Raw genomic sequence first — 22,288 nt, forward strand, 5'->3', positions numbered from 1 at the left:
AAGCATTCAAGGACAGAATTACTTTTTATATTTATCATATATTCCCATGTCAGTGAAACACATGTTTAAAATAGTGTGACAACTTGTCTTCATATTAGAATGAAGTCAGGTAGGAAAATACTAGTACAGATAAGCCGAAGAAAAGCTGCTGTTGCAGTTCATAATCTATGACATGTCCTGAAGACTTGGACTTCATACTGCAGCTTCTGGGAGTAGCATGGACATGCTGCTGTGCTTTGGGTACGTGTGGAATTTGTCAGGTGGTTGGCCTGTTACCTCAAAGCTCTAAACTTAAAAACAATAGCAAAAACTTTCTGGACCCTGTGAGTGAGGGAAAGCAAAAACTTCCCAATGTGAATGGTGTGATTGGTGAAATATCAGCCTTAATTTGCAGGTAATTGAACCAAAAGGTAGGAGAGGTCTGAATTACGTCACAGGATAACTGAAATAAAAAGGTAGTCTTGAAAACATCAGTTGTTGCTTTATCATTTGGACTTCAACAGAAATGGTAAATAGCATGTTTTTCCTCCCATGATGCTACATTTGATACAAATATGGGGATAAGTCATTATCCCAAATGCTGCATGTGCAGAAAATATGGCCAGTGCCCTTATGGTGACCTCTGCATATACTTGATCACTAAAAAATTGGTTTGTTTTAAGGATTTAAATTGAATTATTGCTACTCTAAAAGGGGACTATCATCTATAGTTGGTTCTGTTCAACAGGTTATTGATATAATTGGTATTGAATTCAAAACTTTGGTGAAATTATATACATAGGCATGAATTTGAGCTTCAGTTTCCCGGAAAGGTGGTCATATACAATGGGTTTTGTATGTTAATTGATATAGAATTACTATTAATATGAATGGTGCCACTGTGTGTTGCACACTGTTCTGGTGCATCTCATGAGCCAGTGGTTTTAAGCATTTTATTTAGAAATAAGCATTTTATGGAAACAAATGTTTCTCATCTTTATGCTGTAGATGAATGGTTAGAGAAGTTTGATCTGGAGGAAGATTAAAATTTTGATTTATTTACAGTTGGGAGCAAAGAGTAGACCAGCATGGTCGAGTGTACTATGTGGATCATGTTGAAAAAAGAACAACGTGGGATCGGCCAGAGCCTCTTCCTCCAAGGTGAGCCAGGGTCAGCCATATGATCATCAAATATGTCTGAGTTTTTCAGGGATTAGCCTGACAATTTGCTAAAGCTAGAAAAGGTGCAAATGGTGCAAATAGCTGCTCCAGGTTGTCTCCAAGGAGTACACATAGAAAGACCTGAACATCAAAAATAACCAAATCTGAATTTCCCGTAAAAGATTAAGCAAGTGCATCTTTACTGACTGAGAAACAAATTTCAGTTAAACACAGTAGACACCCCCACGTGTAAAAGAGAACAAAAACCACAGAAAAGTATTTTGGGATTGAGGTAACTATCAGCTTGAGCAGGAATGCTCTTGGTTACCTCTTATCCTGAGCTTACTGTTTGCAGGCCTTTGATCTTGTCTCAGGGTTCCCAGCTGCCAATTTACTATGCACTTAGAAACCAACTTTGGTTATGAAACTTTTCCAGCTCTTTGCATCAAAACTTCCAGTGATGTTAGTTGACAGTTGTTCTGTGTTTCTTATTTTTTAACAATAGAAGAAAAGCAGAAGAGTTGTTCTCTTGCACTTTTTTGTCCTCAAATGGTTCACACACTAGAAAAAATTATAAAGTGAAAATGTGGGATAGTAAGAAGAACTTGGTATTAAAGAACAAAAACTGGCAAGACAGTCTCATAAAAGGAGCTCACCTGTCATGTTTCAAATTATTTTGAACTCTTTCAACAGATCAATTTGTATATTGCTTAAGATTACTTAGAATAGGAATATCTTTCAAGTTCTGTGAGTAGTACTGATCTCATATGAACTGAAAATTAGGGAAAAAACCAACAGAAAATCAAATCAAATCAAAACACCAAACCCAGTGCCCAAACCTTCCTTTTCTCCCATATCAGAGTGTCAGGAAGTCTTGTATTCAACATATCAAAACGTTAGGGGTTTTGCTGTGCTTTAGGAGAAATCAGCACTTTAGGATTTGTGTTAGGGGCTGGGTGTGATAACTGCAGTATGGATAATATAGACAGTGGTTAAGGCAGCTCTTGAAAACTTTCAAAAAACCCTAAAAGTACAGTAAATGGAATGAGTCTGTATAGTATGCAGCAAATAAGTGATTCTCCTAAAACAACTCTAGCTTTTGCATAATTTTAGCAGAGGGTACAAGGAGAAAAAACTGCTGATGAGCCCATGCTTTCTGTTCCCCTCCACCACACTGCCTCTGAGCCCTTAAAATTGCCTGCTATTGACGACTGTGGCTTTTCTTTTTTCCCCAAGCTGGGAGCGACGAGTTGACAACATGGGGAGGATTTATTACGTTGACCACTTCACCAGAACAACGACGTGGCAGAGACCGACGCTGGAGTCTGTCCGGAATTACGAGCAGTGGCAGCTCCAGCGCAGCCAGCTCCAAGGAGCCATGCAGCAGTTCAACCAGAGATTTATATATGGGGTAAGGAGTACATGGGTGAGTGTGAGGGTTAAGGTGGTTTTGGGATGTGGGCATGCTTGTGGGTTACCTTTTCGCGTAAAGGCACCAGACTGTGTTATGGTTTGTGATAATATATCTCTGTGTGTGGCATGGCAGGGAGGGCTTGTTGTAACCTTAGTTCATGTCCTTGCAGTGGCTGCAGGCAGTGCATGGGGTTTAGTTGTCACCTCAATACAGAGCTTCTTTGATAAAATTTATGTACAATATTGATAAAGCCTTTGGTTCGTAACAAACTGCGTCTTAGTAATGAGGTGTGGTTTATTTGTATTGTGTCTTGTATTGCCCTGGCCAAACACCTAGGAGGTTAAGTAAGCTCACAGGCCATACATTTCTGCTCTGGGTGAAATGAATTATGCACAATGAATGTTAGGAGAGCAGGGAAGTTGAAAATAATCCTTCCAGCATTTTAAATCCATTGTTTGCCTCTGATGAATAGCAGATATTAGATCACTCCAACGCATGCTACTCACGCTCATCAAGAATGCTGTAGATTCTGAATTTGCTATGTGTGAGAGAATAAAGTGGAGCCCATAAGTGCTGGTAGGGAGAGCTGTACTGAGTGCAGGAATGAAGTGGTTTGCTTTCTGATTGTTTTGGGTGCTACTGTACTAATTTCCTCCTGCATAGGGAGGGGCACCAAACAAAGAGTAATTATTTTTTGGCACTCTAGTTAATTAAGCATGCCAAGGTCAGTAAAACAGGCTTCTCTGTGGAGAAAAAGAAATTGTTGGAATCTTTGCTTATATGTAACATTAACAAAAATGCATTTACTTCAATAATTCAGGATGCCTATGGTAGAACATCTGGAAAGCAAATGACTAGTCATTAATGCCTCATTTGTTTGTGTGACTTGCAGAACCAGGATTTTTCATCCTCACAGAACAAAGAGTTTGATCCTCTTGGCCCTCTGCCACACGGATGGGGTAAGACTAACTTGAATGTGTTTTGTAATGCAATGTAATTAAACATTAAAGCATACTTCTGCCAAATTACTTGTCAGCTGTTCTGGGCTAGTTTTTAAAAATTAAAATCTGGATTAAAAGTATTTTAAAATTAGATCTAATCAAATGTGCTATTAAAACAGAATCCTGACAGGGATATGCCATTTCAAAATGGTTTAGAAACTATAAAGTGTTCTGGTTTACTCCCTGTAACAAGTGTAATAGCTGCTTTAACACTGTCATTCTTTTGAGACTTTTTCATTAGGCAGGATTCCCCCCACCATCCCCTTCCTGCTAAATCAGGCTCCAAATCCTCTCTGAATCAAGCTGCCAAATTCCCTCTCCAAGACAACTCTTGGAAAGTTTTGTTGCTCTGAAAATGTTTTTCATAGTGACAGCTAACCATTTCTTGACTTGCCCCTCTCCCTGCAATGAATTTGTTCTCGTACTTTACAGGCCTGAGAATTTACAATTAATACAAATTTTGGCAGGCTGTAATAAAAAAATAGAAGTGTAAAGCTGCCTTCTGGTGTGACTATCAAGCAAAAATAAAAATTCACATTTTATGATATGTAGGCAAAGCTCTCCAAATTGGAATTTTGGAACAAGTAATTACTTGGCAGTGTTAGACCCGGGTTTTTGGCTCATCTGCTTTTCAAACAGAACTATTTGGATTTTTAGTCCTGGTATTGATGCAACTGCATGTCATAAAACTGTTGTTCCCCACGCTTGTACTTGGGTACATTACATATATAGCATTTGAAAGAAAGGTCTTTAGGCTAGTATTGTCCAGGAAATGGCAAACTGAATCTCCATATCTTGTGGAATTCTGCTATCAGGCTCACAGGCAAATGCCTGTTTACAGACTTTTCTTGGAAACTGAAGATTTTGACCTGTGGTAGTCAGATTTTGGCCGATTTTTGTAATTTGTTTCTCTTGCAACACTAAATAAAAATGGTATGAAGAGCTGCAGAATGGTACAGAAGACCAAGCTGGGGCATTTCTCATATGCTGTGTTAGGTCAGTGTGTGCCCATGGTTCATCTGAGAGAAAGTATAAATGGGCTTTCTTGGAAACTGCATTGACCATTTTTTTATTCCTTCCTATAATTTAAACATTAAGAGCCCTTGTATTTGCTTGATACTTCTATGTACATCTGTTTCCTTTCCCTTTCCTTGTTGCTTGTCAGGCACATCAGAATACTTGATACCGTTGAAATTTCCTGTGGACAAAACAGCTCACAGTTTTCCCTTTTTCCAATTAATTTTTCCTACAATTGAAAAATAAATTATATAGGCATAATGTCAATGAAAGTGAAAGTATGTTGGGTCAGAGGAGGTACAGAGAAACCTGAGGACAGGAGAGGCTGTGGCAGGGTCTGGTGATTGATGTTGTTTATTTGATGTAGTCTCAGCAATACATTAAAGGGGGAATTGAACTTTTTTCTCCTTTTACATCATTTCAGAAAAGAGAACTGACAGCAATGGCAGAGTGTATTTTGTCAATCACAACACACGAATCACTCAGTGGGAAGATCCCAGGAGTCAGGGGTAAGAAATCAGTTTCAGCTTCATGTACGATGAAAATGTAAATGAAATTAAAATGTAGCCAAGTAGTGAGAGTGTGAGCCAAGAAATGCTGCCCGCAGGTGAGCCGTGGATTGTGCTATGCAAACATCAGAGAGCTCGATACAAAGCTAAGAGGTACTGGCCAAAATGGAAACTGTCAAAATGTTACTTTGTAATACTACAACTACCAGGAAAGCGTTGGTCAGCAAAAAGCAATCAGCTCATTCCCCAGGACAGCTTCTACTTTTTATAAGTAATCACATTTGTCTAAACATTTGTGCCATTGCAGGAGGGAGAGATTTCTTTTGTATGATGATGGGATAGTGCTGAGAGTCTTCAATAAGACTTTGTTTCCTAGACAGTCACAGAATCACAGAATCTTTTGGGTTGGAAGGAAGCTTAAAGCCCATCTTGTTCTGCCCTCCTGCCACAGGCAGGGACACCTTCCACTATCCCAGATTGCTCCAAGCCCTATCCAGGCTGGCTTTGAACACTGCCAGGGACAGGTAGAAGATAGACCCAAAAAACTGTAGTGCCCTTCTTCATGCCTTTTTGAAAAAGGAGACAGAGAACTTGAGGCACTACTAAAGAACACTGGTTATTTTGGGATCTGTCACTGCGAGTCTTTGAGGGAAGGAATGGAGGAAGTTGAGGATGAAGGGTGTTCAGTCACTACTGCTGTTTGAGCTGAAAATTCCTGTTTGGTGAAGCAACTTCTCCTGTCCTCCGTGGAGAGGGAGGGGAAGTGGGACAGCCAAGGGTGTGTGAGGGTAATGGCTGTAGCCAGTCACCTCTGCAGCAGCCAGCTGTGGAGAGCAGTTACTCTTGGAGCAGCCCAACAACAGAATGTTCAGGTTGCACACTCAGGACGTGGTGTTTATGGAGGGAAGTCACTGGGGAACACTTCACTACTCAGGTCTTCCAAATATATCGAGACCTGCTTTTGTTTATACCAAAACTGAGTTGGAAGTTGTCAAAAAATTATGCACAATCAGTATTTGCATTTTTATTTTTGTCATCCTGAAACGTTTTGTCTGCTGTGATTACACATGAGGTACCAAAAGTTGCTTATTAAAATTATGTCAGCTTTTGAGTAAAAGCCACATAGTTAAAAGATAAAATTCTGTTGTTTGTGAAGGAAACAATAAACCTTGCTTTCATTTTCTCTTAAGTTTTTTGGGTGTTTTTTTGCCTTTATCTGAGGTAGTGTAACCAATTGAGCTAATGTTTAGTTAACCAGTCATTTTAGTCTAATTGAGAGCTGAGTGCAAATTTAAGAGGGGGGAAGAAAAGCTAGAATAAATCCAAATGGAAACTTTCTCAATCTGTAGATTTTCTAGATTTTCCAGTATTTTTACTGTCTCATGTATTATTCAATTGACTTAATAGATAAAATTGGTCAGTTGCCGTGTATTTTCTTGTATCCATAGTCAATTAAATGAGAAACCCTTGCCAGAAGGCTGGGAAATGCGATTTACTGTGGATGGAATTCCATATTTTGTGGATCACAATAGAAGAACCACTACATACATAGATCCCCGCACGGGCAAGTCTGCTCTGTAAGTGTTCTTAACATTATACTGAGTTTTCAAAAGTCAAGTCTAGCACACACCATTTTTGAAATCTTTATTTTTTTCCTCTTACTATATTATTAGGCAGAAAGTTTTACATGGAGCAATTCTTAATTACCTGGTTTTTTTTCATTCACTGCTGTCTCTCTGAAGAGTTTTGAACACTGCAGAATCCTTTTTGCCACATAGTGTATGAGATTTGAGGGTAATGGAGGAACTACATCTGTCCTGTTGATGACTAAATCCCTTCCTTACAGTTGCTAGACTCTCTTTTTAAGGAGATCCAACCCTTAGTTTTTTTTTATATATATATTGGGTTTTTTTAGGAACATTAATGAAGTTGAAACAAGAATTTATCTCCTGACTTAACTGAATGTCATCACATACATATTGTTATAATATTTTTTTACAGTTAATGATCAGGTAGTGTTGCAAATGTACTGTTAAGCATTCCACAGTTTACAAAGCAAGAATTTTTTTTTTGTTGTTTAAAAACAAGAAATTACACCCCAAGATCAAAAAATGTGACCAGATAGTCAGCTAAACCATACAGGTGTATAACTAATATATTTGCAGGCTTTTACTTCAGTTACAAAAACACTTGGAAATTCATTCTTTTCCTCCTTTTGGTTGCAGAGACAATGGACCCCAGATAGCTTATGTGCGTGATTTCAAGGCCAAGGTCCATTATTTCAGATTCTGGTGCCAGGTATGGATTCATTTCTTGGCAGTATTTGGATGCATATTTGGTTTTGCTTACATGCTTTCAGTGCCTTCAAAGTAAAGGGAATCAAACTACTTTAAAGTTAAAGGTGAGATAAATTAGGAGGGAGTAGTTACAGGACTTGCATAATTTCATGTAGGCTTTAAAGTAACGTGAGTTATGGCTTTAAAATGTTTTAGAATAAAGAAAAACATCCATTTCCCTACTTTTTTGAAGTGGTGGGTTTCTGATTCGTGTTTTCTTTCTGCTGTTAATACAGGAATATATGGAGGCACAGTATTTTTATATTTAGTACAATATCTACTTTCTGTACAAATACCCACTTGTGGTAGAGACAGAGATATGCAATAGAGATATCTAAGCACTGAAGAATGTACTGTGGTGCTTGTTAGGGTGCTCTAAAATAATATCAAATTCCAGCATGTCAGCCTTGGTCATCTAAGCCCTTTATATCATGAAATCAAGTAACTTGATGTCTAGGAAAATGTCTTACATTTAAATGTCCCAATAGTCAAGAATCAGTGAATTCTCCTTTGAAAATAGTGGAGAGACTAACCTAATTTTTCACTTGGAATTTTGTGCAGTATGGCCTGAATGTTCTAATTGCATATTACATGAATAGAATCACAGAATTATTTAAGTTGGAAGGGACCTTAAAGATCATCTCATTTCACCCCCTGCCATGCACAGGGACACCTTCCACTTGACCAGGTTGCTCCAAGCCCCATCCAGCCTGGCCTTGGACACTGCCAGGGATCCAGGGGTAGCCACAGCTTCTCTGGGCACCCTGTGCCAGGGTCTTACCACCGTCACAGGGAAGAATTCCTTCCCAATATCCCATCTAACCCCACCCTCTGGCAGTGGGAAGCCATTCCCTTTCTCCTGTCCCCCCAGGCCCTTGTCAGTAGTCTCTCTCCATCTTTCTTGTTGGTCCCTTCCAGGTACTGGAAGGTCACAGTTAGGTCACCCTAAAGCTTCTCTTCTCCAGGCTGAACAACCTCAATTCTTTCCACCTTTTTTAATAGGACAATGTTCCATCTCTCTCATAAATTCTGGGATATAAAGCCTTCCTCAGAATATGTTATTGATCTTCATGTTTTCCAGTATTTTGTAGGAGTGCAATATTTAACCTGTTCTAAGCAGCATCTGCAGGTGTGTGCACATCACTGTAGATACCAATGTTAGAAACAATTTATTCTTGGATTAAATTACAATTCAGATATCTTGATTACTGAGTTTGTTTCTATGGATTCATGAAATTCCACTGTACCTTTTAATATATACAACAAATACCAGTCCAAACTCAGTATTAAAGACTTTCAGTGAACATATCCTTCACCTCTAAAAATTTCCTTTCAGCAACTGGCAATGCCACAGCACATAAAGATCACAGTGAGCAGGAAAACATTATTTGAGGACTCGTTTCAGCAGGTATTGTATTAAAACAGGGGAGTAATGGGCATGAAAAGTAGAGTTACTTAAATTTGTCACATGTCATTCTTGATCCTTTGATATCTTGCTAATGTTATTTTAAGCGAGACTAACAAATAAATACTAGTGTAATAATTAGGCTGCATTCAAACTTTTGAAATCATGCTAAAATATTAAGTGATGGCACTGATTCATCTGACAGGGTGATTTTATTTTTTATTTCCTCAGAATGCTTTAAATTCTGAGTTAATTTTGAGGAGAGTGCTGGGACAGGGCAGCACCCCATTCTTGGGATGTTGGTGCATTTTTCTTCACTGTGTTTTGTACTAGCATGGGCTATGTACCAAAATATATTAAGTTGATCTTAGTCTTGTTGTCTTGAAATGAGTAATTTTTTTTTAAACAAAAGATATTGTATCTGTATTAATAGTAGTGAAATTCTTGTTAATGTCTGTAGACATTATGTCTACATTAAAGCTTAAAATGTTAAGGTCTGTAGACCCTGGTTACAATTTTTCCAAATTATTAAATGCTCTAGTGCTTGTTAGAAAAATAGTAATAATTCTAGCCAGTGCTTATAGCTGTTTTCTTAAAAAGAATTGATTGTTTTTCTTTCACTAAGATAATGAGCTTCAGCCCTCAGGATCTCCGGAGACGTTTATGGGTTATTTTCCCTGGTGAAGAAGGTTTAGATTATGGAGGTGTGGCAAGGTAAACTACTCTGAAATGGCAAATAATAACTTTAAGACACTTAAACTGCAGTGCTTTCACAGTGAAGTTTATTCCGTATCTTGGAACATCTGAGGAAGGCAGTTCTGCAAGATGTGTTTGCATGTCTTAAAACTGTATAAAATTTTCAGTTTGCATTAGGAATGACTTCAATCATCTTTGCAATTAAAGAGGTGCAGTTTACTGAACTACAGTGAGCCTTTGACACATCTGTTAATCTCAAAGTAGAGTTGATTGAAAAAGTGAACAGCAATCTACATTTTAATCCAAAGTTGGAATGTAACTAAGAAGTGCATATGTTAATTAGCATTCCCCAGCCCCAGATGTTTAGATCAGTGGTAGACTTGTAATGTGCTCATTTAGATAAGAGTGGGTTTTACCCAAACCACTGGCAGTTGTGTATCATTGCATTTTTGTATTTTAATTTGTAATTTGCTATCGTTTCCCTTGTGTTAGATTAGGCTCTAGATTCTTCTTGTGTTAAAATTTCTGAAGAAAATTTCCCTTCACAGTATTTATATTAGTAGTATTTGTGTCAGTGTGGACCAGCTGCTCTCTGGGAAAGGAGGCAGACTGTGCCAACATCAGTTAGCTACAGTAATTTCTGCTGTGATTTATTTTGAAATGTTTTTATTGTTTGTGTCATTTCAGGGAGTGGTTCTTTCTATTGTCACATGAAGTCTTGAACCCCATGTATTGCCTGTTTGAATATGCAGGGAAAGATAACTATTGCTTACAGATAAACCCAGCCTCTTACATCAACCCAGACCACCTCAAATACTTCAGATTCATCGGGAGGTTCATTGCCATGGTGAGTCCTAAAGCAGGAAGAGGGGCTGTCCTGTAATTTTCCTGTAAATAAATGTTGTGCCTTCAGATGGATAATTAAATTTTTTTTTTTTTTTGAGTTGAAATTATTAGGTGTTTGGCGAAAACTCCTGTTGGTATAAGCTAATTCAGCATATTGGCAGTAATGATATTCAGATTGGTTTAATTCTTTGGCTGTCAGATTTCATGGGCATGGAGTACAGAATGTTGTCATATTAAGTACTGATTCATCCTTTGCATTGTTTTGTCTGTTTTTGTGTTCCTCAGGCTTTGTTCCATGGGAAGTTCATTGACACTGGTTTCTCTCTGCCGTTCTATAAACGTATCCTAAACAAGGCAGTAGGACTCAAGGATTTAGAATCTGTTGACCCAGAGTTTTACAACTCTCTCATCTGGGTAAAGTGAGTTTGACTTGATTTTATTCTTGAAATAGCAAAACAATGTTTCTGGTTTTCGCTTCTGCTAGGAAGTAGGCGTAAATCTATTACTAACAAGCCCACTGAAAAGTAACATTGCAGAGCAGTATGGAATTTTTACTGTGACTTTAGATACACAAAGAATGATTTGTAAATGCAAAGCCTTTCTGGTTCATTGAATAGGCTGTGCAGCATCTTGTGTTCTGTTTTTGTTGGCTTTTATTAATTCTGGTTTAGACATACAGATGTGGCAGTCTTGAACATGGTTGCAAATAAAATGGCTTGAGTAAATTCGACTGAGACTTCTCAGATAACTGATTAAAAAAAATCAGCAAAAATCCATTTAATGTTTCTCTAGTACAAAACGTTTAGTGCTACACAATGTGTTAACACAAGTTAACAAAGATAGTTTATTATTTACTGCCATATAATTCTTCTGTTAGTCACACTTGCAATTTGACTTCAAATTGAAGATGTAATGCTTTAAAGAAGTTCTAGCTGCCCTGGGTTTTTTGCTCCAAGCTTGATGATTCCTACCTGCAGCCTTCCATGTCTGCATGGTCAGGCACCTCTCTCTCCTTGTTCTTGTGGAATCCTCCTCTTCCACTCCTTTGCAAATTCCTCTCCAGCGACCAGCAAGTAAAAAGGATGTGGAGTTTCTAGATCACAATTATTTTGGAATTATGGAAATTAAGAAATTAAAAATTAAGAAATAATTTTAAAACCTCTTTGATCTAAAGCATTTTATTTCTATACTGATTTTGTGGTAGGAGGATGACAGGATGTTGTAGTCCATGGTTGATGTGCACCATTTGTTTCAGTGACACAGATGTTTTTTCTTTCAGTTAAAAACAGTTAACAAATTAGAAGAAAAAGAAAGAAAGACAAATTCAGTATTGTTTTTTCTTCAGCTATAGTAAAAACAATTTCGCAGAAAAATTAGTCTTCATTGTGACTAGAGACATAAAATGTTTTACTTAAGAATCGTACAAGGTAGAATAGTCTTAAATAGGCTTTGAAAAATTCTTTAAAGGAGTAAGGATAGATTGGTTTTTGAAATGCAAAACTAAAAATAAAAACCAGGGTTTTAATCTCCTGTAGTGGTGATTCTTGAAAGATTTATCTTAAATAATGAGAAGCAGAGAAAGCAGCATATGAGATGTTTAAGAATTGAGATGGAAATTTTGTTTGGTTTGCAGAGTATGTTCAGTACTCCATGGATGTGCTGCGAATGTGCCTTCATTTTAATTCAAAGCAATTTCTGTAGGGATAGAAATCTTCTAGGCTGGAGTCCAGGAAAGGCTTTGCCCCTTTGAAAAAACTCTTAAGGATGTGAAAACTGGAGAAAAGCCTTCAGACCTCCAAGGGTTGCAGAGTCCTCTCAGCCCAGACCCAAACTTCAGTGTAGCTGAGCCTGCTTGTCTGTAGTGCTGCTAGAGGTACCCTGAGGAAAGGACTGCACATTTATAGGGGAGAAGAGTCATGTCTGTGTGGGCAGATGTAATTTTGTTCCTCACAGAAAAAGCAAATTTTATACTTTTGCAGGGAGCATTCCTTAGCACTTGTATCAGGGGGCTGTTTCTCTCATTCCCACAATTTTGAAGGTTTTACAGATTCACTGAGTTTGGAGGGGGACCTTTAGAAGTACCAAACCTTTGTGCTCAAACTAAGCTAGAGCATGTAGCCTTCATTTTAAAAGGGGTGGATGATGAAATAAAAAATCAGCCCTTCATCTGAAGCCTTCCCTCCTCACCCAAGGTTTCATGCAGTACCATCTATTTTGGAAAGATTAAGTTGCATCCCAGGGCTTGATAAACCCCTGCCATGCTTTCAAGACTTGCATTTCTCTGTTATGGGTCAGGACAAATAGCTTGATTTTGCACTTTATTTTTAAAATGGTCCCCAAAACCTCTGTATATGCAGGCAGTTCTTCATTTTGCAAAAGCAGAAATCAACATATGAACTCCAGTGTTGTCCCTGTTACTCTCCTAGCTGTTAACACCTATAAAGAGAAGAGAATTTATTTGAGGAGTGTTTGTTGGCTGTAGATTATTCTTGTGTTAAAATTTCTAAGAGAATTCCCCTTAACAGTATTTGTATTAACTTAGGAGTTTGAGATATTTTAGCATATGCCTGCAAACCAATGCCATGAATGGGCTGGAGTTTAATTTATTAAGCATGCAAAGGCTTTCTTAGTTGCTTCTTACCTGCTGTTACCTGGCAGTGACAGCTACACCTAAACACAGTCCTGGCATTACCTGAGAGCAGAGGCAATCATGCCATGGTACAGGCAAAAATGTCATTCCTTGGAAAGCTTTTGTATTCCACAGACATCCCACTGATCATAGTCAGGAGGTGGTTTGTCAGCCTTGTGAGTGCTAAATGTAAGGGTAGCACTGATCAGGAGTGCAGTTCATGTGTGCACATTGGTAAAATGAGTCAGGACTTCCTGCAAGGCCATAAGTACTGTGTAAGGATCATGTCCTTATCCTGACCATTTAGCTCCAAACTTTACCTTAACATTCTTCATACTCATCTCCTCTACTAAATGCAACCCCCCAGTTATTTAATTTTTTTTTTCCTTCCAGAGAGAATGATATTGAAGAATGTGGCTTGGAAATGTTTTTTTCTGTTGATAAAGAAATACTAGGTGAAATCAAAAGCCATGATTTGAAGCCAAATGGTAGCAACATTCTGGTCACAGAAGAAAATAAAGAAGATTACATCAGGTAAGAATAAATGAAGACTTTAAAATACTCTTTCACTGTCATTTGTTTATTTGTAAGTTCTAGTAAGAAAGGTCTGACTGTCATCTAAAGCTTTGCTTAATAATTGCTGATGCTGGCAACAAGTGGCAGTTGTTTGGGTCTCAAATTAGAAGGAAGAATATTGATAGAAATATGTTTCTAAAATCCACTTTTCCTAAAGATTATGGTTAGAAGAAAATCCACTTTTTTATTCCTAGAGTTATTTCAGTTTAACAGAGCACCATGACAAGAACTGTAAATGTCAGGTATTTCATGGAAGTGTTACATGTATTTATTATAATTATATTGCTTCATAGCCTGCTGATGTTCTAGCCAGCCATTTCTGGTTCATTTGGGGGTGGGGGGGGTTTTGGGGGTTTGGGGTTTTGTTTAGTTGGTTTTTGGGGTTCTTTGGGGTTTTTTGTTGGGTTTTTTCTTTTTTTTTTTGTTGTTGTTGCTTGTTTGTGGGGTTTTTGGGTGGTTTTGGGTATTTTTGTGAAGATTCTTACTTTTCAAGGATACTTGGAATTGCTATTAGTTTTATCTGAACTGGTCTCGTAATTGTAACAGTGTTGTGAATGATGTCATGGGTTGTATTTTCATTAAGTAAGGATTTGCAGCACCAAAATGTTTTAAAGTAATAGGTAAAGAGTGAAAGAGCCTAGGAATGATTAAGGAATAAAAATGTGAACAGTGACCTGCTTTGTACTGAAATATCCCCTCCTTCCTCAGTGTGCAGCTGTACAGCATCTCTGATTTAAGGTGTGAACTTGAATAGAAAAGCTTGGAGGATGTGCTTGCATAAAACAAAAGTCATCACACGTTGCAGGCACAAACTAAACTGAATCGCAGAGAATTTTCCTCTTCGTTACGAGGTGTTCTGTGAAGGCTTTTTCCATGGGCAAGGGGAGGGAGTCAGGAGTGGGCTCTGTTTTCATCACATCAGAAATCTGCAGATGTTTCAGTGATTCATAGAAAAGGTGGTGTTTGCACAAGAAACCCACTGGCATTGGGCAGGAGGGAGGATCTACAGAAAATCATTCTTCTCTGGTCTCTAGGAACCCAGGGAGAGCTCAGATTCCAATTTCATTCAGATTCTTTTGTCTTACTCCAAGTCCTGCTTTAAGCCCCCAAAGTTTTGAGGACTGAAAAGAGAAATAGCCACCTTTCCTTTAGACTCCAGTGCTCCTGACAGGTTAGGCTTGAATTCAGCATAATATCTGCTTCTCCCTGGGTTCAGGTTCTTCGGGTCTTCTGCCTGCTTTTCACCCTTTTATTAATGGAGAGTGGAGTTTCTGCCACAGAGCAAAGTATCATGATTAACAGAAACAAATATGGAACTTTCCAAATGGACATAGTTACTGCTTGGTAAGCTGGCAGTCCTGCTGCTCTTCAGCAGTACAACCTGACTTGTTTTTTACTTTGTGATGGATAACAACTGAGATTTCCGGGGAGAATATCAGACAAAATCTTCAAATACTTCGGGACTGCTGTGCTCTCATTAATGGAATTGGTGAAGAGATGCTGCCTCCTCTTTGAGTCCAAAACACCTCTGTAGGAAAACAGTTGAACACTTAGGGTTTAATTTAGAGGAAAAAATGAAATCGTTTGCACAGAGTAAAGGCTGCTGATAAAATTATACAGTGCTTTATCCCTAGAACTTTCCAGACTTTCCATGTTTTTTAAATTCAGTTTACAGTTCATCTCAAAGTAGGCAAATATATGGATTTGGGTTAGCATGGGCCTTTTAAATGATCTTGGTGTGTCTTCTTTTCCAGGCTAGTAGCAGAATGGAGACTGTCCCGAGGTGTTGAGGAGCAGACACAGGCTTTCTTTGAAGGCTTCAATGAAATTCTGCCACAACAGTATTTGCAGTATTTTGATGCAAAGGAACTGGAGGTAAAGGATTGTTTAGCTATTGCTGGATCCAGGTCATTACATATAAAATACCTAAACTCTACTCAGTACATCTGAAGAGCAGAACTCACTAAGGTTGACAACAGTTTTATAGGGAACATGGGGGAAACATCATAGAATAGTATTAAATTAGTGTATTTTCCCTAACTTTCCTCTTTCCAGCCTACTTAGATGTTTCTAAAGGCCAAGAGTCTGTCAGTAGAAATTTCTTACTGAATTGTTTTCATGATTCCTTTATTTGCCTGTGTTCAAAGAATGTGTAACTTGACAGAATGGGAGATAAAATCACATATGCAATGGATGGTTGCATACAGATTGGGTTTGATCTCTCAAAATTACACCTTCTGAAGCATCTGTTCAGTTTAAAAAATAAAACCATCAAAACAAAATGTTGCATCCCTAGTGAAGAATTGTATAGCTCGGCAAAGATAAACTGTTCTGGCTTGGATGTCTACACAGAATCCCAGAATGGTTTGGGCTGGAGGGATCTTAAATAATCTTGTTCCAGCCCCCTCCCACGTGCAAGGACACCTTCCACTTGACCAGGTTGCTCCAAGCCCCCTCCAGCCTGGCCTTGGACACTTCCAGGGATCCAGGGGCAGCCACAGCTTCTCTGGGCACCCTGAGCCAGAGCCTCACTCCCCTCACAGGGAAGAACTTCTTCCTAAAATTGAAAGCAGTTCCTCCATTTTTCACAATAGAGATGCTCTCTAATATGTGATCTCTCCAAACAAGTCATGAACTGTCACCAGTCTTTGTTTGTACAAGTTTTGGATAAAGTTTAAAATTAAAACCAAGTGCACTGTCATTGCAGGTGCTGCTAAGTGGGGGTCCAGTTGTGGTGTTTTGCTATGTGGGAGGTCACAGGAGTAAAATGATAATTTGTTCTCGTGTGCTTATTTCCCTTTTTGTGCCCCAAAGGTACTTCTCTGTGGAATGCAAGAAATTGACTTGAATGACTGGCAGAGACACACCATCTACAGGCACTACACCAGGACCAGCAGGCAGATTGTGTGGTTCTGGCAGGTTTGAAGACTTTGCTTTATTCTCAGACCAACAGACATTACAGAGCACAACTACAGCTCAGTGAACAGTAGTCAGAGCACAAAACACCTGCAGAGTGCAGATAGAAACTCTTAATGCTAATCTAGCTGTTCCTAACAGCCATGTTATTGCTCATCTGTGGATGGTGATGATGTGAAAATCTTAATATTGAATCTATCCCTAAATGTTTATTTCAATTACTCTTTTTCAGTTTGTGAAAGAAATAGATAATGAGAAGAGGATGAGACTCTTGCAGTTTGTGACTGGAACATGCAGATTGCCAGTGGGAGGATTTGCTGACCTCATGGGTATGTATTAATAACCCCTCTAATGCAGGAGATACTTTTAAAAAGAACCGAATTATATATTTATGGCATTTTAAATGAATTTTATATTGAACACAGTTTTGTAAGCCCTGCATACACTTGAGCTATGATGTAAGAAGATGAAAGGAATGTTTACACCTTTTTATTGAGTTTTAAAATCACTTCAAATTGAGGCATTTCTCCACATGCATACTTTGATCCAGGCAGAACTGTATAGTGAGACAAATGTCCCTTCTTTGTGCAAATAATGGTAATCCTGTCTTTGCTTAAGCCTTGCATACTTCAGGGTTGTTATACTGTGATACAAAGGTAGCTGGACCTATGCCCTGTCTATTGGAATTTGTTACAGGGAGCAACGGACCCCAAAAATTCTGTATTGAGAAAGTTGGAAAGGAAAACTGGTTACCTAGAAGTCATACTTGGTAAGTACATAACAAATCAAAATATTGTTATTGCTCTGGTTTTGCTGACCACAGTCTGCTTTGAGATTTTAGTAAATTGGGAATATACTGAAATGGTTGAGACTCTGTAAAAGCAAACACAAATTGCACCAATAAACTGTGTTGTTGAATAATAGCTGAACCTCCGAAAAGCTCTTGTGGCATGGAGTAGATTCCATTGGAAATGGATTTGTGTATTACTGAACATTTTAAGTAGTTAACACTACTGTCTAACAAGGTTGGGACTGTCCTTTGTTATCACTGCACTCCTTAGTCAGGAGTGCAGTGATATACTCCTTAGTCAGGAGTATGATTCACATACTTCCCAGAGAAAGGGTCACTTATACTCATTTCTTTGGGTGTTAGTGGTTAGCAAAACCACACAAATTGAAAATTTCAAATCTGAATGATGACTCTAATTAACCAGCTCAGAGGTTAGTTTTCGTCCAACTAGGAACAGTTAGTGAAAACTACCACCGTATGAGCACTTGCACCCTAACCTCTGCCCTCAGAAATACATACATTTATATCAATAGTCAGCTTTTTGCAGGGGATAAATCCCAGTATCCATCTCCACAGCAAAAATTCCAATCACTCATATTCATAATGGATTTTTTGTTACTGTTGAATTCTTCATTAGTACTTTTTTTTTTTTTATTTTTCAGTTTCAATCGCTTAGACCTTCCACCATATAAGAATTATGAGCAGTTGAAGGAAAAGCTGTTATTTGCAATTGAAGAAACAGAAGGATTTGGGCAAGAGTAGCTGAAATTTGCACCTTGAAGAATGTGAACTCAACACGATGTATGTTCTTCACTTCTTCTGCTTGTTGCACACTTCATTGTAAAGTAGACTTGACTTGGATTTATTTAACAATACTAATGTGTAAATAAATGGATGTTATCCTGAGGTTATCCACATTAACTCTGGATTTCTACTGAGCACTTTCAGAAATCAAATGCGCAATCAGATATGGCTACAAGTGACTAATGACTGAAGTAGAGGTTTAATACAGCTTTGGGCTCTTCTTTGTTTTACCATTCATTAATTAGAATGTGTCCTTAATGACTGACAGATTTTTAACAATAGTTTTGTCTTTCCTTTTTAGTAGCATTTTTGCTACTGATGCACTGGGAAGTTCATTGGTAGCTGCAATGCTGCAGCAGCATCCTGAGCCTCTTCACAGCAGTGTCAGCCAGCCTGGATCCACCTCTGTGCCGTGAGCAGCTCCATTCCTTAAGCTCCTTTTTCTAACTCAAGTGTGGCCAGACTGTTCTCCCTGCCTGGAGTCTGCTCACGTGCCAGCTGGACTCAAGCTGCTGTTAAGGGGATGTCAAACTGTGGCACAAATCCAGGGCATAGCTTTGCTTTGGTTTACCCCAATCCTGCTCCTGTCAGCAAAACAGACACCTGCCCAAAGTTGTGGGAACACTACTCTGTGCCCTCCAAAGGATTCTGAGCTTTTGCTGTGTAACACGTTTTAACTTTGAAATCAATATTAACACTGTGGTACTTCGCTTGTTTTGCAAAAGACAAGCCCAGCTGGGATTGCACTGATTCCATTGAGGTTCCTGTTTGCAGGCTGATGTTTGTCAGCAGTGTTAATGGACATTACCCTCGCTGTTTTTCCTACATGTTGCAGTCAGTTTGCTCCGAAGAGTTCGCTGGGCTCTCAGGAAGGGACACAAAACAACTGGATTCAGAAAATGATCCTGCTCATCATTTCTGCGGATGAACTGATGTGTGAGACTGGCTGAGGCCAAGAAGATTAGAAAATTCAGGCACGGATTACAGGTTTTTGAAAAGCTGGAGCATCAGTAAATAGTTCTCTAAAGTTTGAAACTAAAGTTTTTGGGGAGGTTTCTAAGCTAATTGACCCTAAGCTGCTTACAGTTAGTAACTTTTGTAGTGAGTTCCTGTTGGATTAACACCACCTTTTATTTCCTTTTAAAATCTGTTAATTCTTTTCTGGTTTACATGAACATTTTGCATTTTACTGCTCCTTTGGACTGAATGCACTTTTTGGGTCTGGTCAGCCCTTTTCCTTCCCCTGAAGGGAGGAAGGCAAACACCAGTGAAATGAGCTGTTAGCCCCAGTGAGAGATGTGACACTTGAAAAAATATGTAGCACATATTAAAGCAAACCTGCAGCTCAGAGCACTGGGGCAGGAGCTGCATTTAAGACTCTTTGAGATAACAGAGCTGAAACAGGACAGTGGGAAAGTGTAAAACTGAACATTCGGTCTGGAAAAAAGTATTTCTTTCCTGCTGTCTCATCCATCTAAAACTGCAAGAGGGAAAAACTGATTCAGGCCTAAGAAGAATGCAGACACTACAGGTTTTTAACTGACTTGACAAGTGTGTCAGGTCTCAGTGGTAAATGCTTTGGGAAGGCAGGAGGGTGGGACTTGTCAGGCTTAATTGAAGGAAGGTCTGGGGAGAGTTGCTGATGATACGGAAATGCCCCTCGTTTAAAGTTTCATTGATGGTGAGAATTCACCTTCAGGTGTGACTGGGAGGAGAATTGCCAACTTCCACAACATTTGGATCTATTACAGTATACAGCTCATGAGGAGAAAAAAAGCCTTATATATATTTTCTGTTTATATTAATTCTTACAATGAAAAGTAGTTATCTAACATATTTACAAGAGAGATTAAATTAAGCAAGATAATGCAAGATTAAGCTATAAAAAATAGTCTATGTTCTGCATATTGCTTTACAGTTCATGTAGGGAACCTAGAACTATTGTTCATGTATAAATATCACCCAAAAGGCTGTCAGCCCTATATTTTTAAAATAAAGAATAGTTATAATTGAAATAGCCTTAGCCCTAGTTCTATAGGGTTTGGCTGTTGAATATTTTTATGGTTGAAATGTTTAGTTCAGGAAAAACATACCTGCTTGTATATATTTTTGATGTCCAGGATTCCACTTATTCCATTGTTTCTTTAATTTAAATGGCATGTTTATATGTCTTTTCTGCTGTACCAGGATGGGAGAAAGGGGGCTGGATATCCCAAGTACCAGATACTATTTTAAAACATTGCAAATAAAAAATTCATTTGGGGGGGGGGGGGGGAAATAATCAGTGAAACATTGGATTTGGCCAAATATAAAATGCTTAAAGCAACTTTACAGTGTCAAATTGGCAGTATTACTGATGGTACACGTTCAGATTCCTTTGGAATTTGATTTGTGAATACTAACAAATCTGTTAAATTTTTACAGCATGTTGTGTAGAAATTATAAGGAATTAGTACAAGCCACTGGTGCATTTTTCAGTTCTTTCTGGGGATCTGGTGAAGCAATACAGGGATGAGCCCAGAGCAGCTGCTATCCCAGATAACAGGTTTTTGTGGATTGGATTTACAAGCGAGATTTTCAGCAGAGATTAATGAATTTGTCTCCTACTACTTCAGCTGTTTTAGCAACCTGAGCTAAATTCATTGTATGTCACAAATGTACATTCAAATGCAACTGTCAGTTGATCCTAATTACCAAGTATTAAAAGAAATTTTCTTAAGAATTTTCCCTCATGAGAATGATGTGAGAAAATGAAATGCTGAGAATTAACAAAGCCTTATTGTTATGAGTAGCTCAGGAACTGTTCATATACTAATGACATGCACAGTAAATACATCATGTCTTTATCTGATCTAGTATGGAAGTTTGGGGTTTTTTTTTAATCCAATTGCTTGTGTTAAAAAAAAGCAACCAACTTTTTTTATTATTCTGAGAAGAATAAAATGCTTGGGCTTTTTTGGTCTTTTTTTTTTTTTTTTTTTGCATTTTGTTACATGCTGCACTGGATTTGTAATCTCAACTCTGTTTTATTGGTATCTCCAGCCCCCTTTTTTGTGGTGTCTTTTAATTTTCTCCAAGAATCACTGTTTGTGTATATGTGCTCTAGTGAACTCGTGTAGAAACTGGGATCAGCAGCACTGGATTGTAAAATACTGTACTGAAATTCATTGTCGATATTTCCTTGCATTGTAATTTCAAATACTCAGGTAACTGTAACAGTATCTCAGTAAGTCAAATACTTTTATAAAACTACTTAAAGAGCTGGTGGTCTGGTCCTTATTCCTTGTGCATGATGGAATATCCACATGGAGGTGAATTGTCTGTGTGCTCCTGGGGCGAGGGTTGGGCTGCAGGGACTTGTCCTTCCAGTACGATTCTTAGGAACGGCTCTTTCCCAAGACCTCTTCTGCCCTTATTTATTGACTGGAAATGGAGCAGGAGATTTTGGACACAATTCCTGGATTTTTAGTGCTTGTGGATGCTGCCCTGAGTAGCCTGGGAGGCTGCTGAGCCTTGGGGGAGATGGGCTGGAGGGAGGTTCTGCAGGAGCCACAGCTGTAACATCTCCTTGTAGCACTGTTGTAGGGATAAGGAAAACGAGGAATGACACTGCAAGTGGTTAGAATTGACAGAATGCCACAAAGGTGGGGGGAAAAGCTCCAGTGAGACCAACCAGCTTTGCAGTGTCCCTGATCCTCCTTGCAGGGCGAGGTGGCGTTTGGATTCTTCTGTCATCAGGACCTCTCCTACTGGCCACGAGCTTTCCCAGATATCTGAGATGGGCTTGGCAGTGATGTTCCAGCTCCCTCAGTGCTCACAAGGACATCCCATAAGGTCTTAGGTTGGACTTGATGGTCTCAAAGGTCTTTTCCAAGCTAGTTAATTCTGTGATTCTGTCTCAGGGACCTGGTTATGTCCAGTTTGATCAAATGATCCCTGAAGTGGTCATCCTTCCCTGAGGGTGATTCTCCCTGCTGCAGACCTTCCCACTGGGACTCTGCTGACTTTCCCACAGCCTCAGTTAACACAATTGTGCCAGTGGCAGCAAATCCCAAGGGTGATTTTCTGTGCCAGGCAAATACATGCAATAACAACTGGCTTTTTCTGCAGCAGGATGTTGGTGTGGAGTTGCTTCCTCCAAGCTTTGGATGGAACCACTTAAAGCATTCTAGTAAGTTGTGTAAAGCAAAAATTTGACACTGCTTTGGG

General features: G+C 38.8%; 1 protein-coding gene across 3 annotated transcripts in view; it reads left to right on the forward strand.

Annotated features, from left to right (window-relative positions):
* ITCH (itchy E3 ubiquitin protein ligase) overlaps nucleotides 1-21,339 on the forward strand; it is a 57,864-nt gene extending 36,525 nt beyond the window's left edge. The window contains exons 8-24 of one of the 3 annotated variants that reach the window (XM_085079552.1): nucleotides 1,045-1,140; nucleotides 2,377-2,551; nucleotides 3,447-3,513; nucleotides 4,997-5,081; nucleotides 6,530-6,658; nucleotides 7,307-7,379; nucleotides 8,754-8,825; nucleotides 9,448-9,536; nucleotides 10,206-10,365; nucleotides 10,650-10,783; nucleotides 13,387-13,527; nucleotides 15,324-15,444; nucleotides 16,384-16,488; nucleotides 16,718-16,814; nucleotides 17,182-17,254; nucleotides 17,938-18,076; nucleotides 18,381-21,339. In XM_085079552.1, coding sequence (XP_084935678.1) covers nucleotides 1,045-1,140; nucleotides 2,377-2,551; nucleotides 3,447-3,513; nucleotides 4,997-5,081; nucleotides 6,530-6,658; nucleotides 7,307-7,379; nucleotides 8,754-8,825; nucleotides 9,448-9,536; nucleotides 10,206-10,365; nucleotides 10,650-10,783; nucleotides 13,387-13,527; nucleotides 15,324-15,444; nucleotides 16,384-16,488; nucleotides 16,718-16,814; nucleotides 17,182-17,254; nucleotides 17,938-18,037 — 1,717 coding nt within the window. In that variant the 3' untranslated portion in view covers nucleotides 18,038-18,076; nucleotides 18,381-21,339. Of the gene's footprint in view, nucleotides 1-1,044; nucleotides 1,141-2,376; nucleotides 2,552-3,446; nucleotides 3,514-4,996; nucleotides 5,082-6,529; nucleotides 6,659-7,306; nucleotides 7,380-8,753; nucleotides 8,826-9,447; nucleotides 9,537-10,205; nucleotides 10,366-10,649; nucleotides 10,784-13,386; nucleotides 13,528-15,323; nucleotides 15,445-16,383; nucleotides 16,489-16,717; nucleotides 16,815-17,181; nucleotides 17,255-17,937 lie in introns of all 3 variants that reach the window. The other 2 variants (XM_085079551.1, XM_085079553.1) reach the window with 2 other exon arrangements.
* Nucleotides 21,340-22,288: the final 949 nt, after the last annotated feature.

Source organism: Lichenostomus cassidix, chromosome 20 (assembly GCF_008360975.1).
Source record: "Lichenostomus cassidix isolate B80296 chromosome 20, HeHo_3.0, whole genome shotgun sequence".
NCBI classification, from domain to species: Eukaryota; Metazoa; Chordata; class Aves; order Passeriformes; family Meliphagidae; genus Lichenostomus; species Lichenostomus cassidix.